Genomic DNA, 20,402 nt, shown 5'->3' on the forward strand with positions numbered 1-20,402 from the left:
GCCTAACGCAGGATTGCGTTCCGGAGGTGGCAGCGCTGCGCAGAGTCACGCATATACGCGTCATCTCGCGAGACGCGAGATTTCGCTCAAAGCCGGCCCGCGCATGCGCATCGCGGGCCGGCAAAATTAAAAGAAGTATTTCGTCACCAGCCTGCCAGCAATGATCATTGGCTGTCAGGCTGGCGATTTTCAAAAAATCCAATCCAAAGTCATATAACAGATCATATTAGTAAATATGATCTGTTATATGGCTTGTCTGCTCCTGTGCTGGTCCTTTTCGTCGGTTGGATCCAGCACAGGAGCAGACTGAACTGTGAGTAGCACCAACACTACACCTTAGCCCCAGATCACCCACCTGCACCCCAATTAACCCTTTGATCACCCCTTTGATCGCCCCTGTCAATCACTAGTGAAAGGAAAAAAAGTGATCAGTGTAAACTGTCACTTTTTTTTTTCCACTGGTATTGGCTGTTAGGTTTTAGGGATAGTTTAGGTCCCTTGGTTAGGTAGTTAGCGTCAGTTAGCGCCCACCCCACCGCACCGCAATCATTTTTATTCGCTGTTTAGCGTATCGCTAATCAGCATTTGTACTTTTATAGTATCTGTAAGTGATCAAAACTGATCACGGTCAGATCTATAATGGTATTAGTGTCACTTTAGTTCGCCCTCCACCCAAAACGCAGTGTTTGCCCGATCAGGCCTGATCGGTCGCCCACACGTGCGTTCACCCACGCCCGCCCCACCGCAGTGACAAAAAATATATATTTTTTGATCACTGCACATTCATTTTACACGCACTGCGGCGATAAAAAAATCAGTTTTGATATTTTTTATCAACCGCAGCGGCCTCCGGTACTTCGCTAGCCTCCCCTTTGTAAGACAGGTTTGCTTTTTTTCTTGGGTAGTCTCAGGGAATACCCCTAAATTTAGTAGTCCAAAATGTCAAACAGGGGGTATTCTTCTGAAGAGGCCTACAGGATTCTGACCCAGTCGGATGAGGAGTGGGAACCCTCATCTGACGAATCTAGCGGGTCAGAATATGAACCTGTGGAAAGCAGTGGCTCTCTGACCCAAAGTTCGGACGAGGAGGTGGAGGTCCCTGGCAGCACCAGGCGTACCCGGCCCCATGTCGCTAGACCACAGGTTACGCAGGATCCGCTTCAAGAGCAGCAGAGTGGGGCTGTCGCTGCCGGATCACGTGGTGAGGCATACACCAGCAGCGCAGCCCTTCCTGGACCTAGTACCAGCACTGCCGTACAACCTGGTGAAGTAGCGAGCACCAGAAGGGCAGTTGAAGCTGGTACGGTGGCACGTGCAATAGTTACCCCGTCGCAGCCACCGCACAGACAGGCCCGTAGAGCCCCTAGAGTCCCTGAGGTGCTGGCAAATCCTGATTGGCAGTCACCAACTTCAGCCGCACCAGTAGTTCCCCCTTTCACCGCCCAGTCTGGAGTTCGGGTTGAGACGGCTCAAATCGGTTCGGCCCTGGGATTTTTTGAGCTGTTCTTGACTGCGGAGCTCTTGGACTTAGTCGTGGCAGAGACCAACCAGTATGCCACACAATTTATAACCGCTAACCCGGGAAGCTATTATGCCCAGCCTTTCCGGTGGAAACCAGTCCAAGTTTCCGAACTTAAAATTTTTTTGGGCCTTCTCCTCAACATGGGCCTGACAAAAAAGCATGAATTGCGGTCATATTGGTCAACGCACCCAATTCATCACATGCCCATGTTCTCTGCTGCTATGTCCAGGACACAATTTGAGATCATCCTGCGTTTCCTGCACTTTAGCGACAACACCACCTCCCGTCCCAGAGGCCACCCTGCTTTTGACCGGCTCCACAAATTTCGGCCCCTCATAGACCATTTCAACCTGAAATTTGCAGATTTGTATACCCCTGAGCAAAACATCTGCGTAGACGAGTCTCTAATACATTTTACCGGGCGCCTTGGCTTCAAACAATACATCCCAAGCAAGCGTGCCCGGTATGGGGTCAAATTGTATAAGCTCTGTGAAAGGGCCACAGGCTATACCCACAAATTTCGGATCTATGAGGGAAAAGATCAGACCCTGGAGCCGGTCGGTTGCCCTGACTACCTGGGGAGCAGTGGGAAGACAGTCTGGGACTTGGTGTCACCCTTATTCGGCAAGGGGTACCATCTTTATGTGGACAATTTCTACACAAGTGTGGCCCTCTTTAGGCATTTGTTTCTAGAACGGATTTGCGCCTGTGGCACCGCGCGAACTAGTCGCGTGGGCTTCCCCCAACGGCTTGTAACCACCCGTCTTGCAAGGGGGCAGAGGGCTGCCTTGTGTAACGAAGAACTGCTCGCGGTGAAATGGAGAGACAAGCGTGACGTTTACATGCTCTCCTCCATTCACGCAGACACGACAATCCAAATTGAGCGAGCAACCCGTGTCATTGAAAAGCCCCTCTGTGTCCACGACTATAATTTGCTCATGGGAGGGGTGGACTTCAATGACCAGATGTTGTCTCCGTATTTAGTTTCCCGCAGAACCAGACGCTGGTATAAGAAGGTGTCTGTATATTTAATTCAATTGGCGCTCTATAATAGTTTTGTTCTCTACAGTAAGGCTGGGAGAACAGGATCCTTCCTCAAATTCCAGGAAGAGATCATCGAGAACCTCCTTTACCCAGGAGGTTCCGTGGCCCCATCCACCAGTGTAGTTAGCCGTCTACACGAGCGACATTTCCCCAGTGTCGTTCCTGGTACCTCAACCCAACCGTCACCCCGAAAAAGATGTCGTGTCTGTAGCAGGAGTGGAATAAGGCGTGACACCCGCTATTTCTGTCCTGACTGTGCTGACCACCCTGCCCTATGCTATGGAGAGTGTTTCCGGAAGTACCACACACAGGTACACCTAGCATAGGGATCACATCTCACCAGGACAGGCACACAGGGCTATTAGGGCCCATTCACTCACAGCTGCTGCAAACCTCTCCTTTCACCTGGGATAAAGTGCATAACGTACTTCGCCACATCTTTGGGCGATTTGCGCTTTGCACATTGTCCCCAAGGAGAGGTTTGTTCTATAAAGGTAAAAAAAACTAAACAAAAAAAAAAATACCGGTAAGTAAAAAAGTTAAACGTTCAGTTAAAAAAGTTTAAAAAAAGTTTCTATGTTCTGTTCAACAGTTAATAAAGTTATTGCTTTGCGGCCTGGTTTTTTCTTTTTTGTTTTGTTTTTTTTACCTTTCAGGTGGACCAACCGATCGACCAGCTGCAGCACTGATGTGCATTCGGACAGAAGCATTGCGCTGCTGTCAGATTACACGCAAGTCGGTGTATGCGGCGCTGCAAGACGAGATTTCTCCTCTGCAGTAAAAGATACGTTTGCCGAGGCATATGAGCTGAGGAGGTGGCGGTGTTCATATACTTTGGCAAACACTTTGTATACTGTATATAAAAAAAAAAATCCCGGCAATGATTTATTCATCCACATCGATTGATGTGAATGGAGAAATCTGGTTTGCCAGGGCATACGAGCTGAAGTGGGTATGGATGTTGGGCGGAGCTCCTATGTCCTGGCAGACGCCTTTCCCCTCCTTTTTCTTTTTTTGGCAGAGATTTTTTCATCCACATTGATCGATGCGAATGAAGAAATCTGTGCCGTTCATTTTTTTCTTTCAGCCCAGAGGCTGAACGGAAAAAAAAAATCTCATTACCCGTATGCTCAATATAAGGAGAATAGCAGAAACTCCTAATGCTGGGCATACATGTAATGATTGCGGAGACCCTCAAATGCCAGGGCAGTACAAACACCCCACAAATAACACCATTTTGGAAAGAAGACACCCCAAGGTATTCGCTGAGGGGCTTATTGAGTCCATGAAAGATTGAAATTTTTGTCCCAAGTTAGCGGAAAGGGAGACTTTGTGAGAACAAAATCAAAAAAATCAATTTCCGCTAACTTGTGCCAAAAAAATTTTTTTTCAATGAACTCGCCATGCCCCTCATTGAATACCTTGGGGTGTCTTCTTTCCAAAATGGGGTCACATGTGGGGTATTTATACTGCCCTGGCATTTTAGGGGCCCCAAAGCGTGAGAAGAAGTCTGGTATCCAAATGTCTAAAAATGACCTCCTAAAAGGAATTTGGCCACCTTTGCCCACCTAGGCTGCAAAAAAGTGTCACACATCTGGTATCTCTGTATTCAGGAGAAGTTGGGGAATATGTTTTGGGGTGTCATTTTACATATACCCATGCTGGGTGAGATAAATATCTTGGTCAAATGCCAACTTAGTATAAAAAAAATGGGAAAAGTTGTCTTTTGCCAAGATATTTCTCTCACCCAGCATGGGTATATGTAAAATGACACCCCAAAACACATTCCCCACCTTCTCCCGAGTACGGAGATACCAGATGTGTGACACTTTTTTGCAGCCTAGGTGGGCAAAGGGGCCCACATTCCAAAGAGCACCTTTCGGATTTCACAGGTCATTTACCTACTTACCAGACATTAGGGACCCTGGAAAATGCCAGGGCAGTATAACTACCCCACAAGTGACCCCATTTTGGAAAGAAGACACCCCAAGGTATTCCGTGAGGGGCATGGCGAGTTCCTCGAATTTTTTATTTTTTGTCACAAGTTAGTGGAAAATGATGATTTTTTTTTTTTTTTTTTTTTTCATACAAAGTCTCATATTCCACTAACTTGTGACAAAAAATAAAAATTTCCATGAACTCACTATGCCCATCAGCGAATACCTTGGGGTCTCTTCTTTCCAAAATGGGGTCACTTGTGGGGTAGTTATACTGCCCTGGCATTCTAGGGGCCCAAATGTGTGGTAAGGAGTTTGAAATCAAATTCTGTAAAAAATGACCTGTGAAATCCGAAAGGTGCTCTTTGGAATATGGGCCCCTTTGCCCACCTAGGCTGCATAAAAGTGTCACACATCTGGTATCTCCGTACTCAGGAGAAGGTGGGGAATGTGTTTTGGGGTGTCATTTTACATATACCCATACTGGGTGAGAGAAATATCTTGGCAAAAGACAACTTTTCCCATTTTTTTATACAAAGTTGGCATTTGACCAAGATATTTCTCTCACCCAGCATGGGTATATGTAAAAAGACACCCCAAAACACATTCCTCAACTTCTCCTGAGTACGGGGATACCAGATGTGTGACACTTTTTTGCAGCCTAGGTGGGCAAAGGGGCCCACATTCCAAAGAGCACCTTTCGGATTTCACAGGTCATTTTTTACTGAATTTGATTTCAAACTCCTTACCACACATTTGGGCCCCTAGAATGCCAGGGCAGTATAACTACCCCACAAGTGACCCCATTTTGGAAAGAAGAGACCCCAAGGTATTCGCTGATGGGCATAGTGAGTTCATGGAAGTTTTTATTTTTTGTCACAAGTTAGTGGAATATGAGACTTTGTAAGAAAAAAATAAAATAAAAAAAATCATCATTTTCCGCTAACTTGTGACAAAAAATAAAAAGTTCTATGAACTCACTATGCCCATCAGCGAATACCTTAGGGTGTGTACTTTCCGAAATGGGGTCATTTGTGGGGTGTTTGTACTGTCTGGGCATTGTAGAACCTCAGGAAACATGACAGGTGCTCAGAAAGTCAGAGCTGCTTCAAAAAGCGGAAATTCACATTTTTGTACCATAGTTTGTAAACGCTATAACTTTTACCCAAACCATTTTTTTTTTACCCAAACATTTTTTTTTTATCAAAGACATGTAGAACAATAAATTTAGAGCAAAATTTATATATGGATGTAGTTTTTTTTGCAAAATTTGACAACTGAAAGTGAAAAATGTCATTTTTTTGCAAAAAAATCGTTAAATTTCGATTAATAACAAAAAAAGTAAAAATGTCAGCAGCAAAGAAATACCACCAAATGAAAGCTCTATTAGTGAGAAGAAAAGGAGGTAAAATTCATTTGGGTGGTAAGTTGCATGACCGAGCAATAAACAGTGAAAGTAGTGTAGGTCAGAAGTGTAAAAAGTGGCCTGGTCTTTCAGGGTGTTTAAGCACTGGGGGCTGAAGTGGTTAAGATCTGCTTCGGATTGTAAAAACAAAGTAGACGTAGACTTTTATATTATTGAGTACCAATTATTTGATGTTTATATATGTGCATTTTATGTTTGTATATAGATTTAGAAAATGCACTAAGATGTCTCCAGCTAGAAGACCCTAGCCTAAAAGTGAAGATAGATCCTGACTCTGGACAGGTAAGAGATTATTTCATTTACTGTTTGCCAGATCCAAGCTTGAATTTGCCCATTTTGGTTTGTGCTCCAAGGATGTGAACATAAGCTCTCTATGTATTACTGTGCAGAGATGAAACTACTTTTGTATTTGTTTCTACTCTGTATTTGAGGCTGGACAGCCGTTTTCCAGATTGCTGGTTTAGTTCATTAAATGGAATATCACACAAATTTAGAGGGACACTTCCATCAGAAATGGGTAGGTTTTTTTTTAAACACTTCATAGAATACTATTTTGTAAGTGTCTTTAGCTGTTTGTCCTTTTTTATTTCATCAGTACTATACCATTGAAAATGAAATGCTAAATATTGTCCTTCTTTAGCAGTCAGCACAGGACGAGCATTGCACTTCTCAGCGTAATGTGTGATTCCCTGAGTCACTCACCCCGTCCTTCCCTCTCTGGCTGCAGTTATGGTCTGAGTAAGGGTGAAGCGAGGCTGTTTGTTGTGCTAAAAGTCTAAACAAAGGAGGAAGTTAAGAGCCAGAACAGGACGTAGAATACACCCAGTGATGTAAAAAAAAGTTATACCCAGAAAACCGTCCACCTGTTTTTGTAAAAAAAAAAATTACATAGAATATTCACATATGGGATGTTAATATTTGATAAAAAAAAAATGATGATGGTATTGTTCCTTTAAAACTTTTTACTCACTTCCTTTCCTTTCTGTGGATCGGCAGGAGCTCATCAAGTACCTGCATCTCCCAAGATGCATCACATTTATCTCGTTAACTCCTTCCTTCCCTACATAGAAAATAGTCCCTGACATATAGCCCCATATGCCATGTAATTCCAACACATTTTCCTTCTCCACAGTCTAGAGCAGGGGTCAGAAACCTTCAGCACTCCAGTTGCTGTGAAAAGTAGATTTTTGTACTTGTAAATTGTAATTGTAAACTCTTTTTATCTTCCGTTCATTGGGGACACAGGCAAGATCATGGGTGTACACTGCGTGCAGAATTATTAGGCAAATGAGTATTTTGACCACATCATCCTCTTTATGCATGTTGTCTTACTCCAAGCTGTATAGGCTCGAAAGCCTACTACCAATTAAGCATATTAGGTGATGTGCATCTCTGTAATGAGAAGGGGTGTGGTCTAATGACATCAACACCCTATATTAGGTGTGCATAATTATTAGGCAACTTCCTTTCCTTTGGCAAAATGGGTCAAAAGAAGGACTTGACAGGCTCAGAAAAGTCAAAAATAGTGAGATATCTTGCAGAGGGATGCAGCACTCTTAAAATTGCAAAGCTTCTGAAGCGTGATCATCGAACAATCAAGCGTTTCATTCAAAATAGTCAACAGGGTCGCAAGAAGCGTGTGGAAAAACCAAGGCGCAAAATAACTGCCCATGAACTGAGAAAAGTCAAGCGTGCAGCTGCCAAGATGCCACTTGCCACCAGTTTGGCCATATTTCAGAGCTGCAACATCACTGGAGTGCCCAAAAGCACAAGGTGTGCAATACTCAGAGACATGGCCAAGGTAAGAAAGGCTGAAAGACGACCACCACTGAACAAGACACACAAGCTGAAACGTCAAGACTGGGCCAAGAAATATCTCAAGACTGATTTTTCTAAGGTTTTATGGACTGATGAAATGAGAGTGAGTCTTGATGGGCCAGATGGATGGGCCCGTGGCTGGATTGGTAAAGGGCAGAGAGCTCCAGTCCGACTCAGACGCCAGCAAGGTAGAGGTGGAGTACTGGTTTGGGCTGGTATCATCAAAGATGAGCTTGTGGGGCCTTTTCGGGTTGAGGATGGAGTCAAGCTCAACTCCCAGTCCTACTGCCAGTTTCTGGAAGACACCTTCTTCAAGCAGTGGTACAGGAAGAAGTCTGCATCCTTCAAGAAAAACATGATTTTCATGCAGGACAATGCTCCATCACACGCGTCCAAGTACTCCACAGCGTGGCTGGCAAGAAAGGGTATAAAAGAAGAAAATCTAATGACATGGCCTCCTTGTTCACCTGATCTGAGCCCCATTGAGAACCTGTGGTCCATCATCAAATGTGAGATTTACAAGGAGGGAAAACAGTACACCTCTCTGAGCAGTGTCTGGGAGGCTGTGGTTGCTGCTGCACGCAATGTTGATGGTGAACAGATCAAAACACTGACAGAATCCATGGATGGCAGGCTTTTGAGTGTCCTTGCAAAGAAAGGTGGCTATATTGGTCACTGATTTGTTTTTGTTTTGTTTTTGAATGTCAGAAATGTATATTTGTGAATGTTGAGATGTTATATTGGTTTCACTGGTAAAAATAAATAATTGAAATGGGTATATATTTGTTTTTTGTTAAGTTGCCTAATAATTATGCACAGTAATAGTCACCTGCACACACAGATATCCCCCTAAAATAGCTAAAACTAAAAACAAACTAAAAACTACTTCCAAAAATATTCAGCTTTGATATTAATGAGTTTTTTGGGTTCATTGAGAACATGGTTGTTGTTCAATAATAAAATTAATCCTCAAAAATACAACTTGCCTAATAATTCTGCACTCCCTGTATAGCTGCTGCCACTAGGAGGCGGACACTAAGCAAAAAGAGTGACCACCAGCTATAACCTTCCTACAAGGGACTAAGTTAAGACAGTTTGTTCGAGAGCAGCAGGAGGAGCATAAACCTGGGGCCATGGATGAGGCCAGAAGCAAACAAGAACCAAAACGAGGCAGAAACCAATAAAAATTGCTGGGTTGAAGATGTGTTTTTTGTGTTTTGGTGCCTGGAATTAACGTGGATTGTTTGAGGATTTGCATCATGTAATTTACAGAACATGCCAACAACTTTGAAGATTTTTTTGTGAAGCAAACAACAAATAGGACATAATAACAGAAAAAGTCAATGTGCATAACTAGTCACCCCCCTAAAGTCAATACTTTGCAGAGCCACCTTTTGCGGCAATCACAGCTCCAAGTCGCTTTGGATAAGTCTCTATGAGCTTGCCACATCTTACCACTGAGATTTTTGCCCATTACTCCTTGCAAAACTGCTCTAGCTCCTTCAAGTTGGATGGGTTGCGCTTGTGAACAGCAATCTTTAAGTCTGACCACAGATTTTCTATTGGATTGATATCTGGGCTTTGACTAGGCCATTCCAACACGTTTCCCGTTAAACCACTCAATTGTTGCTTTAGCAGTGTCTTTGGGGTCATTGTCCTGCTGGAAGGTGAACCTCCGTCCTAGCCTCAAATCACGCACAGATTCATCTTTCCCTCAACTCTGACCAGTTTACCAGTCCCGGCTGCTGAAAAACATGGTGTTCTTTGGGTGATGTGATGTGTTTGGTTTCCGCCAGACATAGCGTTCTCTTTGATTGCCCAAAAGTTTAATTTTAGTCTCATCAGACCAGAGCACCTTCCTCCATACATTTTGGTAGTCTCCCAAATGCCTTTTCCCAAACTCACAACATGCCTTTTTGTTTTTAGCTGAAAGTAATGGCTTTCTTCTGGCCACTCTGTCATAAAGCCCAACTCTATGGAGCATACGGCTTATTGTCATCCTATGTACAGATACTCCAGTCTCTGCTGTGGAACTCTGCAGCTCCTCCAGAGTTACCTTAGGTCTCTATGCTGCCTCTCTCTGATTAATGCCCTCCTTGCCCGGTCTGTTTTGGTGGGCGGCTGTCTCTTGGCAGGTTTGCTGTTGTGCCATGTTCTTTCCATTTGGTTATGATAGATTTGATGGTGCTCCTGGGGATAATCAAAAATGTTGATATTTTTTTATAACCTAACCCTGACTTGTACTTCTCAACAACATTGTCCCTTACTTGTTTGGAGAGTTCCTTGGTCTTCATGGCAGTGTTTGGTTAGTGATGCCTCTTGCTTAGGTGTTGCAGCCCATGGGGCCTTTCAAAAAAGGTGTGTATATGTAATGACAGATCATGTCACACTTAGATTGCACACAGGTGCACATGATTTCACAAATTATGTGACTTCTGAATGTAATTGGTTGCACCAGAGCTTTTTATGGGCTTCCTAACAAAGGGGGTGAATACATACGAACATGCCAATTTTCTGTTTTCTATTTCAAAACAATAGTTTTTTTTAAATATATTTTTCTCATTTCACTTCACCAACTTAGACTATTGTGTTCTGATCCATCACATAAAATTCAGATTAACAAAACATTGAACTTAAGGCTGTAATGTAACAAAGCAAGAATAGAGTCAAGAAGGGGTGAATACTTTTGCAAGGCACTGTACAGTCCAGAAGGCCCCTACAGCCAGAATTGAATGGGCAGTGAGAGGGCAAAGGGTTTTACAGTCTTTGGTGCAGTACACTTCCATAACTAATCTATCGAGAGATGGTGGCTTTTGATGCTGCCAGTTCCTTTCTAGGGAAATCCAAATTACAGAGTCCATTTTTCCTAAAAGAAGAGGTTAGAGAGAGGTAAATTTGAATTGCCCAAACCAGATCAAGGGTATGCAGAGTACACTTCTGGGGATGGTACAGGGAGGCGCAAAAAAATATTTTCGTTGCCATGAAATGAAGACACTATCGTTGGTAAAAAGTATGGCATATGGTGAAGGACCAGCATACCCTGATGGACCACCAGAAAAGGAGAGTGACAGGAAAGATTCTTGATGGCCTCCAAAAAAAGCAACTTTGTAATAGAGGAAACAAAGACACACTATTTGCAATGGCTCAGAGGAAAAAGGACTGGAGTGCCTCGAGTACCAAATTAATGTCCCAAGGAGCCAAAAGATGGTGGTAAGGTGGAATAGACTGGGCACCACCCTGCAGAAAAGTGCGAACCGCAGAATTTGAAGCCAAGTTTCACTGAAACCGAATGGAAAGGGTTGAAACTTGCCCCTTAAGGGAACTCAGCCCATTTCCAGATTGGAATGGAGAAAAGACAAAAGTTTCGGTTGAGTCTTCACACCAACAAAAAAAGAAAAATCCCAGCGTCTTTTACCCTAACCACAGTCTGTTCTGGAGGTAAACGAAGCTGGAACTGAGGAGAACCACACTGGAAAGTACATTGATACAGAGAAAATAAGTTACAGAAACTGACCTATACGTGGCTTTGCTCTGCCGTGTTCAGATATCACTGCTGTAGAAAGTGATCTGTATAGAGTTCCATCTAGTTTGGCCTGTTGGGAGCTGGACAGTGGAGGGACCAAAGATAAGAAGAAGCCTGTGGCCGACTGCTCTGAATACAGTGCCGCTGAAGGTTGATCCTGCTTTTTCTCCATTATTCTTGGGATTCCTCTGGCCCTCAGACAGAAGCAGTAGGAGAGAAGACCGATCCAAGGCTTTACCTGTCCTGTGCAAATACCTGCTGTGACTCTCACAACAGCATTTGGGGAGTGCAGTACCCTCTGCAACTATACTAGACATCCAACAGTATGTCACATGAGGGGCTGCCTCTGTCTCTGTTTTTCCTTCTGCTCCTAGTGACAACAGTTTGTCTTACCTGCCCTCCCCCAATGTCACAGATGAGAAACTATATTTCCCAGCATGTAAACTTACTTGGCGGTTCTATAACTCCCATAGAAGTCAAAGGAGGATTCTAGGAGTTGTAGCTTCGGAACAACTGGAGTCCCCGAGGCTGCGGATCCCTTGTCTATAAATATTTCTATGGATTTAGAAGTAGGGATGAATGAGTGAAAGGCGTCTGGACCACTTCACCCTGCTTCTTTGAGATCACCATGCCAACACTGTGGGGAATAGCTGGGAAGCTGCTGAGCATATTAGTCCACCTCTGAATGCAGGAGAGGGGGACGCTATTAGAGGTTACAAATGTGCATTATAAAACCTACAATATTTTTATTGCATGTATACTGCAATAATACGTAAAGGGAGTCTGTCACCTGTGTTTCACCAATATAACTAAGATCACTGCCCCACAGAAGATTGCAGACACATCCCAAGCAGACCTGTGTGCACTTTGTCTGTATTCCATGTCCAGGAAAAGCACTTTTATTCTGATGGAAAGCAGCTCCTAAGTGCCCGGCTCTGCTGCCGCAATTGCCCAAAGCAAACCAGACTGAAGAGGAGAGGGCTGCTTTAGCTGCTCATATCTTGGGATTGGTAGCAGCAAATATGAACCTGGCCTTGTTTGAAAGCCGGCATTCCAACCTTTCAAACGATACCAGAATTACAGCATTATATCCACTATATCAGAAGATATAGCAGTTAGAAATCGAGTCAGGAGTGAAAGCTGTTTTTACTTTCACTTTCAGCCGGGCACTTGGCAGCTGTTTTCCATCAGAATAAAAGTGCTTTTCATGGACATGGAATACAGACAAGGTGCACACAGGTCTGCTTGGGATGTGTCTGCAATCTTCTGTGGGGCAGTGCTCTTAGTTATATTGGTGAAAATTAGGCGATGGACTCCCTTTAATTTAAAATGCCCTATTCATTACATAGTAATACCTTTTATGGCATACCCCTTTAAGCCTTTTACCATCTTCGGTGTGGCATGTTTGTTTTATGCTTTTCATATTTAAATGTTTTAGTGGTTTACGTTCATGTACGTTCACTGGCAGCACTGACTGTGTTGTATACATCAAATTTTACTGATATTGCTAAAATGTTCTTTTTCCTTCCTGAATTGCAGCTTATTCTCTGTGGAATGGGGGAGCTTCATATAGAGATAATACATGACCGGATACGGAGGGAGTATGGTTTGGAAACTTACTTAGGACCCCTTCAGATTGCATATAGAGAAACCATTTTAAATGGTTCACGAGTGTCAGGTAACCCATATTCATGCACAGCTGCTTGTTCATATATAGGCTTGAAAAAGGCTCAAGTGTAGAGGCGAAACGTTGCACCACCTGGGTGAATAAAGGTTCACTTACTTTTATCCATTGGAGTACCGCTCGTTTTTCCGGATTTGTACATCAGGGTAAGAAGCCTATCCCCCTTGGGACGTGCACCCTATTTTTGTATTCATTTAAAGCAGTGCCGCCATTTTTCTTGAACTAATATATATATATATATATCTCAAAAACTTTATTCCCAGCAACGTTTCGGCCTACTCAATGAGGCCTTTGTCAAGCTATATATATATAGGCTACATGCACACGACCGTTGTTTTTTTTTCGGTCACTTGCGCAATTTGCGGAACGGCGCGGTCAGCCTTTAATATAACTGCCTATTCTTGACCGCAAAGCGCGGACAAGAATAGGACATGTTATATATTTTTTTGCGGCCCACGGAACGGAGCAATGGAAGCGGACATGACACAGAGTGACCTCCGCATCTTTTGCAGCCCCGTTGAATTGAATGGGTCCGCACTCAAGCCGCCAAAACTGCAGCTCGGATGCGGACCAAAGCAACGGCCGTGTGCATGAGGCCTTACTTGAATTTACATACATATTTTTTATTTAGTCCCCAACATTCAATCAATAGATTGCAATTTGTATAAAGTAATAGATTTTTATCCATTACAGAATACAAAGATCAGGCTATTGCAATACAGTGCTGCCATCTGCAGGTCTGAATTGGAATACATCAGTAATAAGCCTAGAAGCTTAGTACAGGCTCTGGCCTATTACTTCAATGGACTTCCTTCCCTGGTCTCAGCCAGGGGAGGCGTTTCTGCCCGGAAAGTGTGCGCTTCCAGTTTTTTTTTTTACCTTTTCAAATGCCGTGGCATCTGAGGGGTTAAATGTCCGATCGGCATTACTGCTGATCGCAGACATTAGCTGCGGGTGGCTGCTGTGTGAAACAGCATTCACCCAGTAGATATGGCGCTCGCTCCGCTTTGGGCACCATCTTTAAAGACCTGACATCCGCCGTACATGTACGGGATGTCGGGAAGGGGTTAATAACTGTTCTCTGCAGTATAATTCTTTTTTTATGTTAATGATTAGATACCCTGGATAGAATGATGGGTGACACCCGACACCAAGTGACGGTAGAACTGGAAGTAATACTCTTATCTGATGACAGTCCGGTCGTTAAATATTCTGGTAATCTGCCGTCTAGTGTAAATGGTTATCAGGAAGCAGTAGAGACTGGCATTCACAGTTCTTACCTCTCAGGTGAGTGTACAGTTAGTCACCAGAATTTTACTTATTACATGCAGTAATGTAAGGATGTAGTGTAACTGTAGGGTAGTGATGGGAAACATTTCCTAATATACTTTACATAGTGAAGTCGTACGTTTGTAGGAGAAACCTTGTCCTAAATTATCCCTTAGGCCTCTTTCACACGAGCGTGACGGATTGGCTCCGGATGAGTTCAGGGAAACTCGCACCATTTTGCAAGCAAGTTCAGTCAGTTTTGTCTGCGATTGCGTTCAGTTTTTTCCACCCAGGTGCAATGCGTTTTGATGCGTTTTTCACGCGCGTGATAAAAAAACTGACAGTTTACAACAGGGCTGTGGAGTCGGAGTCTAAGGCAATTTTGGGTACCTGGAGTCGGAGTCGGCAAAAAATTAACCGACTCCGACTCCTACTAGATTTAAATTGGAATAAAAAAAAAAAAAAGCAAGTTTAAATGTCCCAATTCACAAAAAGTTATAATTAATTACCGTATTTTTCTCCCTATAAGAAGCACCTAGGTTTTTGAGGAGGAAAATAATTTTTTTTTTTTTACCAAAAGGTGTGCTTTTGGTGGGATTTGAACTAATGGTGGTCTGTGGATGTCACTGTTATGGGGGCATCTGTGGATGTCACTGTTATGGGGGCATCTGTGGATGGCACTGTTATGGGGGCATCTGTGGATGGCACTGTTATGGGGGCATCATTGTGGGGGCATCTGTGGATGACACATATAAAGCATCTTATCTTATGTGTCATCCACAGATCCCCCCCATAACAGTGTCCCTGTGTAGTGAATGGGGGCCGGCATCTGTTTCTGTAATGGCAGCGGGGTCCGGTGCCTGCTTCATTCATAAAGTGGGCGGACCAGGCGCGTGACGTAGTGAGCTACGCTACGAGTGCCCACCCAGCCTCCTGACTGCCAAGGAGTTTGTAGTAAGTAGTACAGCGCTAGATTTAAGATGATTGGAATACTTTAACAATACCCACAAGTTAGATATGATTACCGTATACTACAGTGAGCGGGGCCTGGTGTAGTAGAATACAGTGACTGCACCGGGCCCCCGCTGCCATTACAGAAACAGATGCCGGCCCCCAGCCCCTTCTCCCTCTCAGCCTATTCACCGGACGGTCGCAGCATTCGCCCCCATAAGACGCACTGCTATTTTTCCCCCACTTTTGCGAAAAATACGGCACTTCTCTACTGTAAGAATAAAGGCCAATGCATGCAGTGCGTCACGTTACCGCAAAACGAACACGTTAAGTGACCATGAAGAAGCATGCTTTTCATATGCTTCACTATATGGCACGCAACGCACAGTTAAAGGGAACCTGTCATCTGCAAAACGCATATTAAACCGACCACAGTACCTTACAGTATCCCCCAGTGTGTTGCTAATCCATGTTTTTCTTTCTTCATACTTGTTAAAAACGTTGTTTTAATGTCGATTGGCGCTGTCTCCGAGTCAGGCTTGAAGTCAAGTGGGCAGCGGCCTCCTTGCTTCAAGTAAAGCTAAGCCCGCCCCTTACCCCTCCTCTACAATTAGATGGACATGCTGCCAGGATCGCGCTCTTCTAGCGCATGCGCGGTACGCTGCCTATTAATGCGTGATCCTCACTCACCCGCCTACATTTTGCTGACTGCGGATGCTCCGGACAGTTTGATTGCGCCCAGCCGTCACGCTGTAACAGGCAGCGTACCGCGCATGCGCTAGAAGAGCGCGATCCCGGCAGCATGTCCATCTAATTGCATCCACTACTCTCTGTCATGTGTGGTGAGCTGGCTTGGTGGGTATATTAGGTGTGCGATAAGCTGTCTGCACAGAGATCCCTCATGGGGATAAATATTGGCTTTACAGCCAAGGGTGGCAGCATTTCTGGAACTGTATGTGTGCTGCTGTGGTGAAAGTGTATTGTGAGTGGACAAATGGCACCATTACAAATATTTAGGGGTAAACGTTGGCTACAGAGGTGCACTAGGACAGACTGACACGATGCAGTGGAGCCAATCACTACTGAAATGAATGTGGAGGCTACCAGATGTGTCTAAAACAAGAGTTCAGCAAACCCTGTGTATGGGGCTCTGAAGCAGACGGGCGATCACTGCACCTCTGCGGACAAAGTTGCATCAGAAGAAAAGGCTTCAACTTTTGTGGCGGTCTCAGAATTGGACCTCTGCTGCTTGGCAAAGTGTTGCCTATCCAGTGAGTCACGTCCTCTGCCTCATCAAACGGATGCACGTTTGTGTCAAGTAAGGCTACTTTCACACTAGCGTTCGGGGTTCCGCTTGTGAGTTCCGTTTGAAGGCTCTCACAAGCGGCCCCAATGCATTCTGAGTGGATGCGGATCCGCTCAGAATGCCTCAGTCTGGCACCGTTTGACCTCTGTTCCGCTCAGCAGGCGGACACCCGAACGCAGCTTGCAGCGTTCAGGTGTCTGCCTGGCCGTGCGGAGCCAAACTGATCCGTCCAGACTTACAATGTAAGTCAATGGGGACGGATCCGTTTGAAGTTGACACAATATGGTGCAATTTCAAACGGATCCGTCCCCCATTGACTTTCAATGCAAAGTCTGGACGGATCCGTCTGACTAACTTTCAGACTTTGCATTATCTTTCAGAAAAAATTCTGACGGATCCCATCGTTTGCATTATAGGAGCGGATCCGCTCCGAACGCAAGTGTGAAAGTAGCCTAAGAAACATGAAAACAGCCCCCCTGCAACCATTGCTGGAAGAACACAAGCTGGTGTAGTGTAGTGTTATAGTCTATGGCAGGGATGCTCAACCTGTGGCCCTCCCACCATACCATGCTGGGAGTTGTAGTTTTGCAACAGCTGGAGGGCCGCAGGTTGCGCATGCCTTTTCTATGGAATGCTTTTGTGGCATTCTCATCCATATGGAAGATACCGGCGGATGGGTTCCTCCAGCAAGACTATGAGACATGCTGCACGGGTAGGTCTGATGTTGTTTGGAAGACCAAATCGATTTGGAACCGAACCAGAGTTCGGGAAATGTTTTTTTTTTTTACAGTAGAAATTAATTTTTGTAGTTATTACCTTAAGTCTCGCAAGACTTCACAAAGTAATAACTTCGGCTCATCAGAGCCAGTACATTCTAATACTGTACAGAGCACTTGCTCTGTACAGTATTGAAACAAAGTTTTATGCGAATCGACTTTGGATGTTTTCATCCGAAGTAGTTTCGCTCATCCCTAACCATGAGCAAGACTTCCAAATACTACCCTGGCTCCCTAATTCCCCAGGCTTGAGCATCGGTGAGACCACCTCAATCATAGTGTTCATTCTATGTATCCTCCAGCAGCTGTGGGATGCTACCTGTGACAACCTGCTCTCAGGGCTGCACACAGCCATTACCCTGGATATTCGCTGGTAGTCAGAATAATGTGACTCGACCTTGTATATGTGGCTTCATTCTTTCATCACACTTTAGTGGGTGCAGAGTACATGATGTACACCAAATGATTGATTATTGTGTTGTATATTATTTTGCAGGGCCTCTACTTGGTTCTCCCCTCCAGGATGTTGGTGTGATTGTACATAAAGTTAATGTCCTACCTGGCACGTCAATGACAGTCGTGTCAGCTTGTGTATCACGATGCATGCAGAAAGTGAGTTTGCATTTTCCTGCTACTCCAGAGGGTTTAGTAAATTGCTTTTCAGTAATGTGGTTTCAGAAAACACTTGTGCATATTTCTTCCCCCATAGGCACTAAAGACAGCAGGAAAGCAAATCCTGGAACCAATGATGAGGTTGGAAATTACTATGGGTGAAGATTACCTGGGCAGTGTCTTGGCTGATCTTTCACAGAGAAGAGGCAATGTTCAGGAAATTCAGGACCGCTTAGATAATAAAGTTGTGCTCGCCCTCGTTCCACTTGCAGAACTGATGGTAAGGATCATCTTTATCTTCGTGTTTTCAAAAAGGTAAAACTCTAGCTTTTGCCTACAGTAGATGCCCACCTCATCCTTCAGAGTTTCACATACTGTTCACACTGATGTACAGAATCATGGAAATATGGTAAAGAGACAGAAATTACCTATAGTAATAGTAACCCTGCTGCCACTCTACCGCCTCACATGTAGCCTTCCCCCATCCCTTGTAGATTGTAAGCTCTCAGGGGCAGGGTCCTCTCTCCTTCTGAACCAGTCTGGTTTAGGCTTATTGTACTAGTTTTTATATGTATACCCTTATCATATGTACAGTGCCATGAATCGAATGGCACTTTAATGATTTCTTAGTACATTGTACAAGTAAATGTTTGTATTTTTACAAACTGAAATGTCATGTAAGCGTCTCTCTCTTTTAGGGCTATTCTACTGATCTGCGCTCGGCAACATCCGGCAGCGCCACATTTACTCTAGAGCTTTCGAACTATGAACCTATGAATCCCCAGGACCAGAATTCTCTGCTTAGGAAGAAGGGACTTCTATAAACATTATGCCTTCCAGCTTTATACTGTATTTATATAAAAATCTAAACTCTAAAAAGGACTTTTTTTTCTTGCCGTTTATGTTGGTAACATAGTTTGAAACATAGAATGTGTCGGCAGATAAGAACCATTTGGCCCATCTAGTCTGCCCAATATACTGAATACTATGGATAGCACCTGGCCCTATCTTATATGAAGGATGGCCTTATGCCTATCCCATGCATGCTTAAACTCCTCCACTGTATTTGCAGCTACCACTTCTGCAGGAAGGCTATTCCATGCATCCACTACTCTCTCAGTAAAGTAATACTTCCTTATATTACTTTTAAACCTTTGCCCCTCTAATTTAAAACTATGTCCTCTTGTAGCAGTTTTTCTTCTTTTAAATATTCTCTCCTCTTTTACCTTGTTGATTCCCTTTATGTATTTAAAAGTTTCTATCATATCCCCTCTGTCTCGTCTTTCTTCCAAGCTATACATGTTAAGGTCCTTTAATCTTTCCTGGTAAGTTTTATCCTGCAATCCATGTACTAGTTTAGTAGCTCTTCTCTGAACTCTCTCTAGAGTATCTATATCCTTCTGGAGATATGGCCTCCAGTACTGCGCACAATACTCCAAATGAGGTCTCACTAGTGCTCTGTAGAGCGGCATGAGCACCTCCCTCTTTCTACTGGTAATGCCTCTCCCTATACACCCAAGCATTCTGCTAGCATTTCCTGCTGCTCTATGACATTGTCTGCCTACCTTTAAGTCTTCTGAAATAATGACCCCTAAATCCCTTTCCTCAGATACTGAGGTTAGGACTGTATCACCGATTTTATATTCTGTTCTTGGGTTTTTACGCCCCAGGTGCATTATCTTGCACTTAACATTACATTTTAGTTGCCAGATTTTTGACCATTGCTCTAGTTTTCCCAAATCCTTTTCCATTTGGTGTATCCCTCCAGGAACATCAACCCTGTTACAAATCTTTGTGTCATCAGCAAAAAGACACACCTCACCATCGAGGCCTTCTGCAATTTTGCTGATAAAGATATTAAACAATATGGGTCCCAGAACAGATCCCTGAGGTACCCCACGGGTAACAAGACCATGGTCTGAATATACTCCATTGACTACAACCCTCTGTTGTCTGTCCCTCAGCCACTGCCTAATCCATTCAACAATATGGGAGTCCAAGCCCATAGACTGCACTTTATTAATAAGCCTTCTATGTGGGACAGTATCAAAAGCCTTACTAAAGTCCAGATAAGCGATGTCTACTGCACCTCCGCCATCTATTGTTTTCGTCACCCAATCAAAAAAAAAAAAAAAAATCAATAAGATTACTTTGACATGATCTCCCTGAAGTAAACCGATGCCGTTTTTCATCTTTCAATCCATGGGATTTTAGATGTTCCACAATTCTCTCCTTAAGTATGGTTTTCATTAATTTCCCCACTATTGATGTCAGGCTTACTGGCCTATGGTTGCCCGATTCCTCCCTACTACCTTTCTTGTGAATGGGCACAACATTTGCCAATTTCCAATCTTCTGGAACGACGCCTGTTACCAGTAATTGGTTAAATAAATCTGTTAATGGTTTTGCTAGTTCGCCGCTGAGCTCTTTAATAGCTTTGGGTGTATCCCATCAGGCCTCTGTGACTTATTTGTATTAATTTTAGACAGCTGACTTAGAACCAAGCTTTCCCCTACAGTTATATCAGATACCAA

At 43.9% G+C, this 20,402-nt stretch overlaps 1 protein-coding gene across 2 annotated transcripts in view; it reads left to right on the forward strand.

Annotated features, from left to right (window-relative positions):
• The window catches only part of LOC120992451 (ribosome-releasing factor 2, mitochondrial-like), a 63,655-nt gene extending 44,926 nt beyond the window's left edge, over positions 1–18,729 (forward strand). For both annotated transcript variants that reach the window (XM_040421443.1, XM_040421444.1), the window contains exons 16-21: positions 6,135–6,211; positions 12,810–12,948; positions 14,071–14,241; positions 17,753–17,868; positions 17,966–18,148; positions 18,567–18,729. In XM_040421443.1, the coding sequence (XP_040277377.1) occupies positions 6,135–6,211; positions 12,810–12,948; positions 14,071–14,241; positions 17,753–17,868; positions 17,966–18,148; positions 18,567–18,692 (812 nt within the window). In that variant the 3' untranslated portion in view covers positions 18,693–18,729. The remainder of the gene's footprint in view (positions 1–6,134; positions 6,212–12,809; positions 12,949–14,070; positions 14,242–17,752; positions 17,869–17,965; positions 18,149–18,566) is intronic.
• The last annotated feature ends 1,673 nt before the right edge of the window (positions 18,730–20,402 follow it).

The sequence above is a fragment of the Bufo bufo genome, chromosome 2 (assembly GCF_905171765.1).
Source record: "Bufo bufo chromosome 2, aBufBuf1.1, whole genome shotgun sequence".
Taxonomy (NCBI): domain Eukaryota; kingdom Metazoa; phylum Chordata; class Amphibia; order Anura; family Bufonidae; genus Bufo; species Bufo bufo.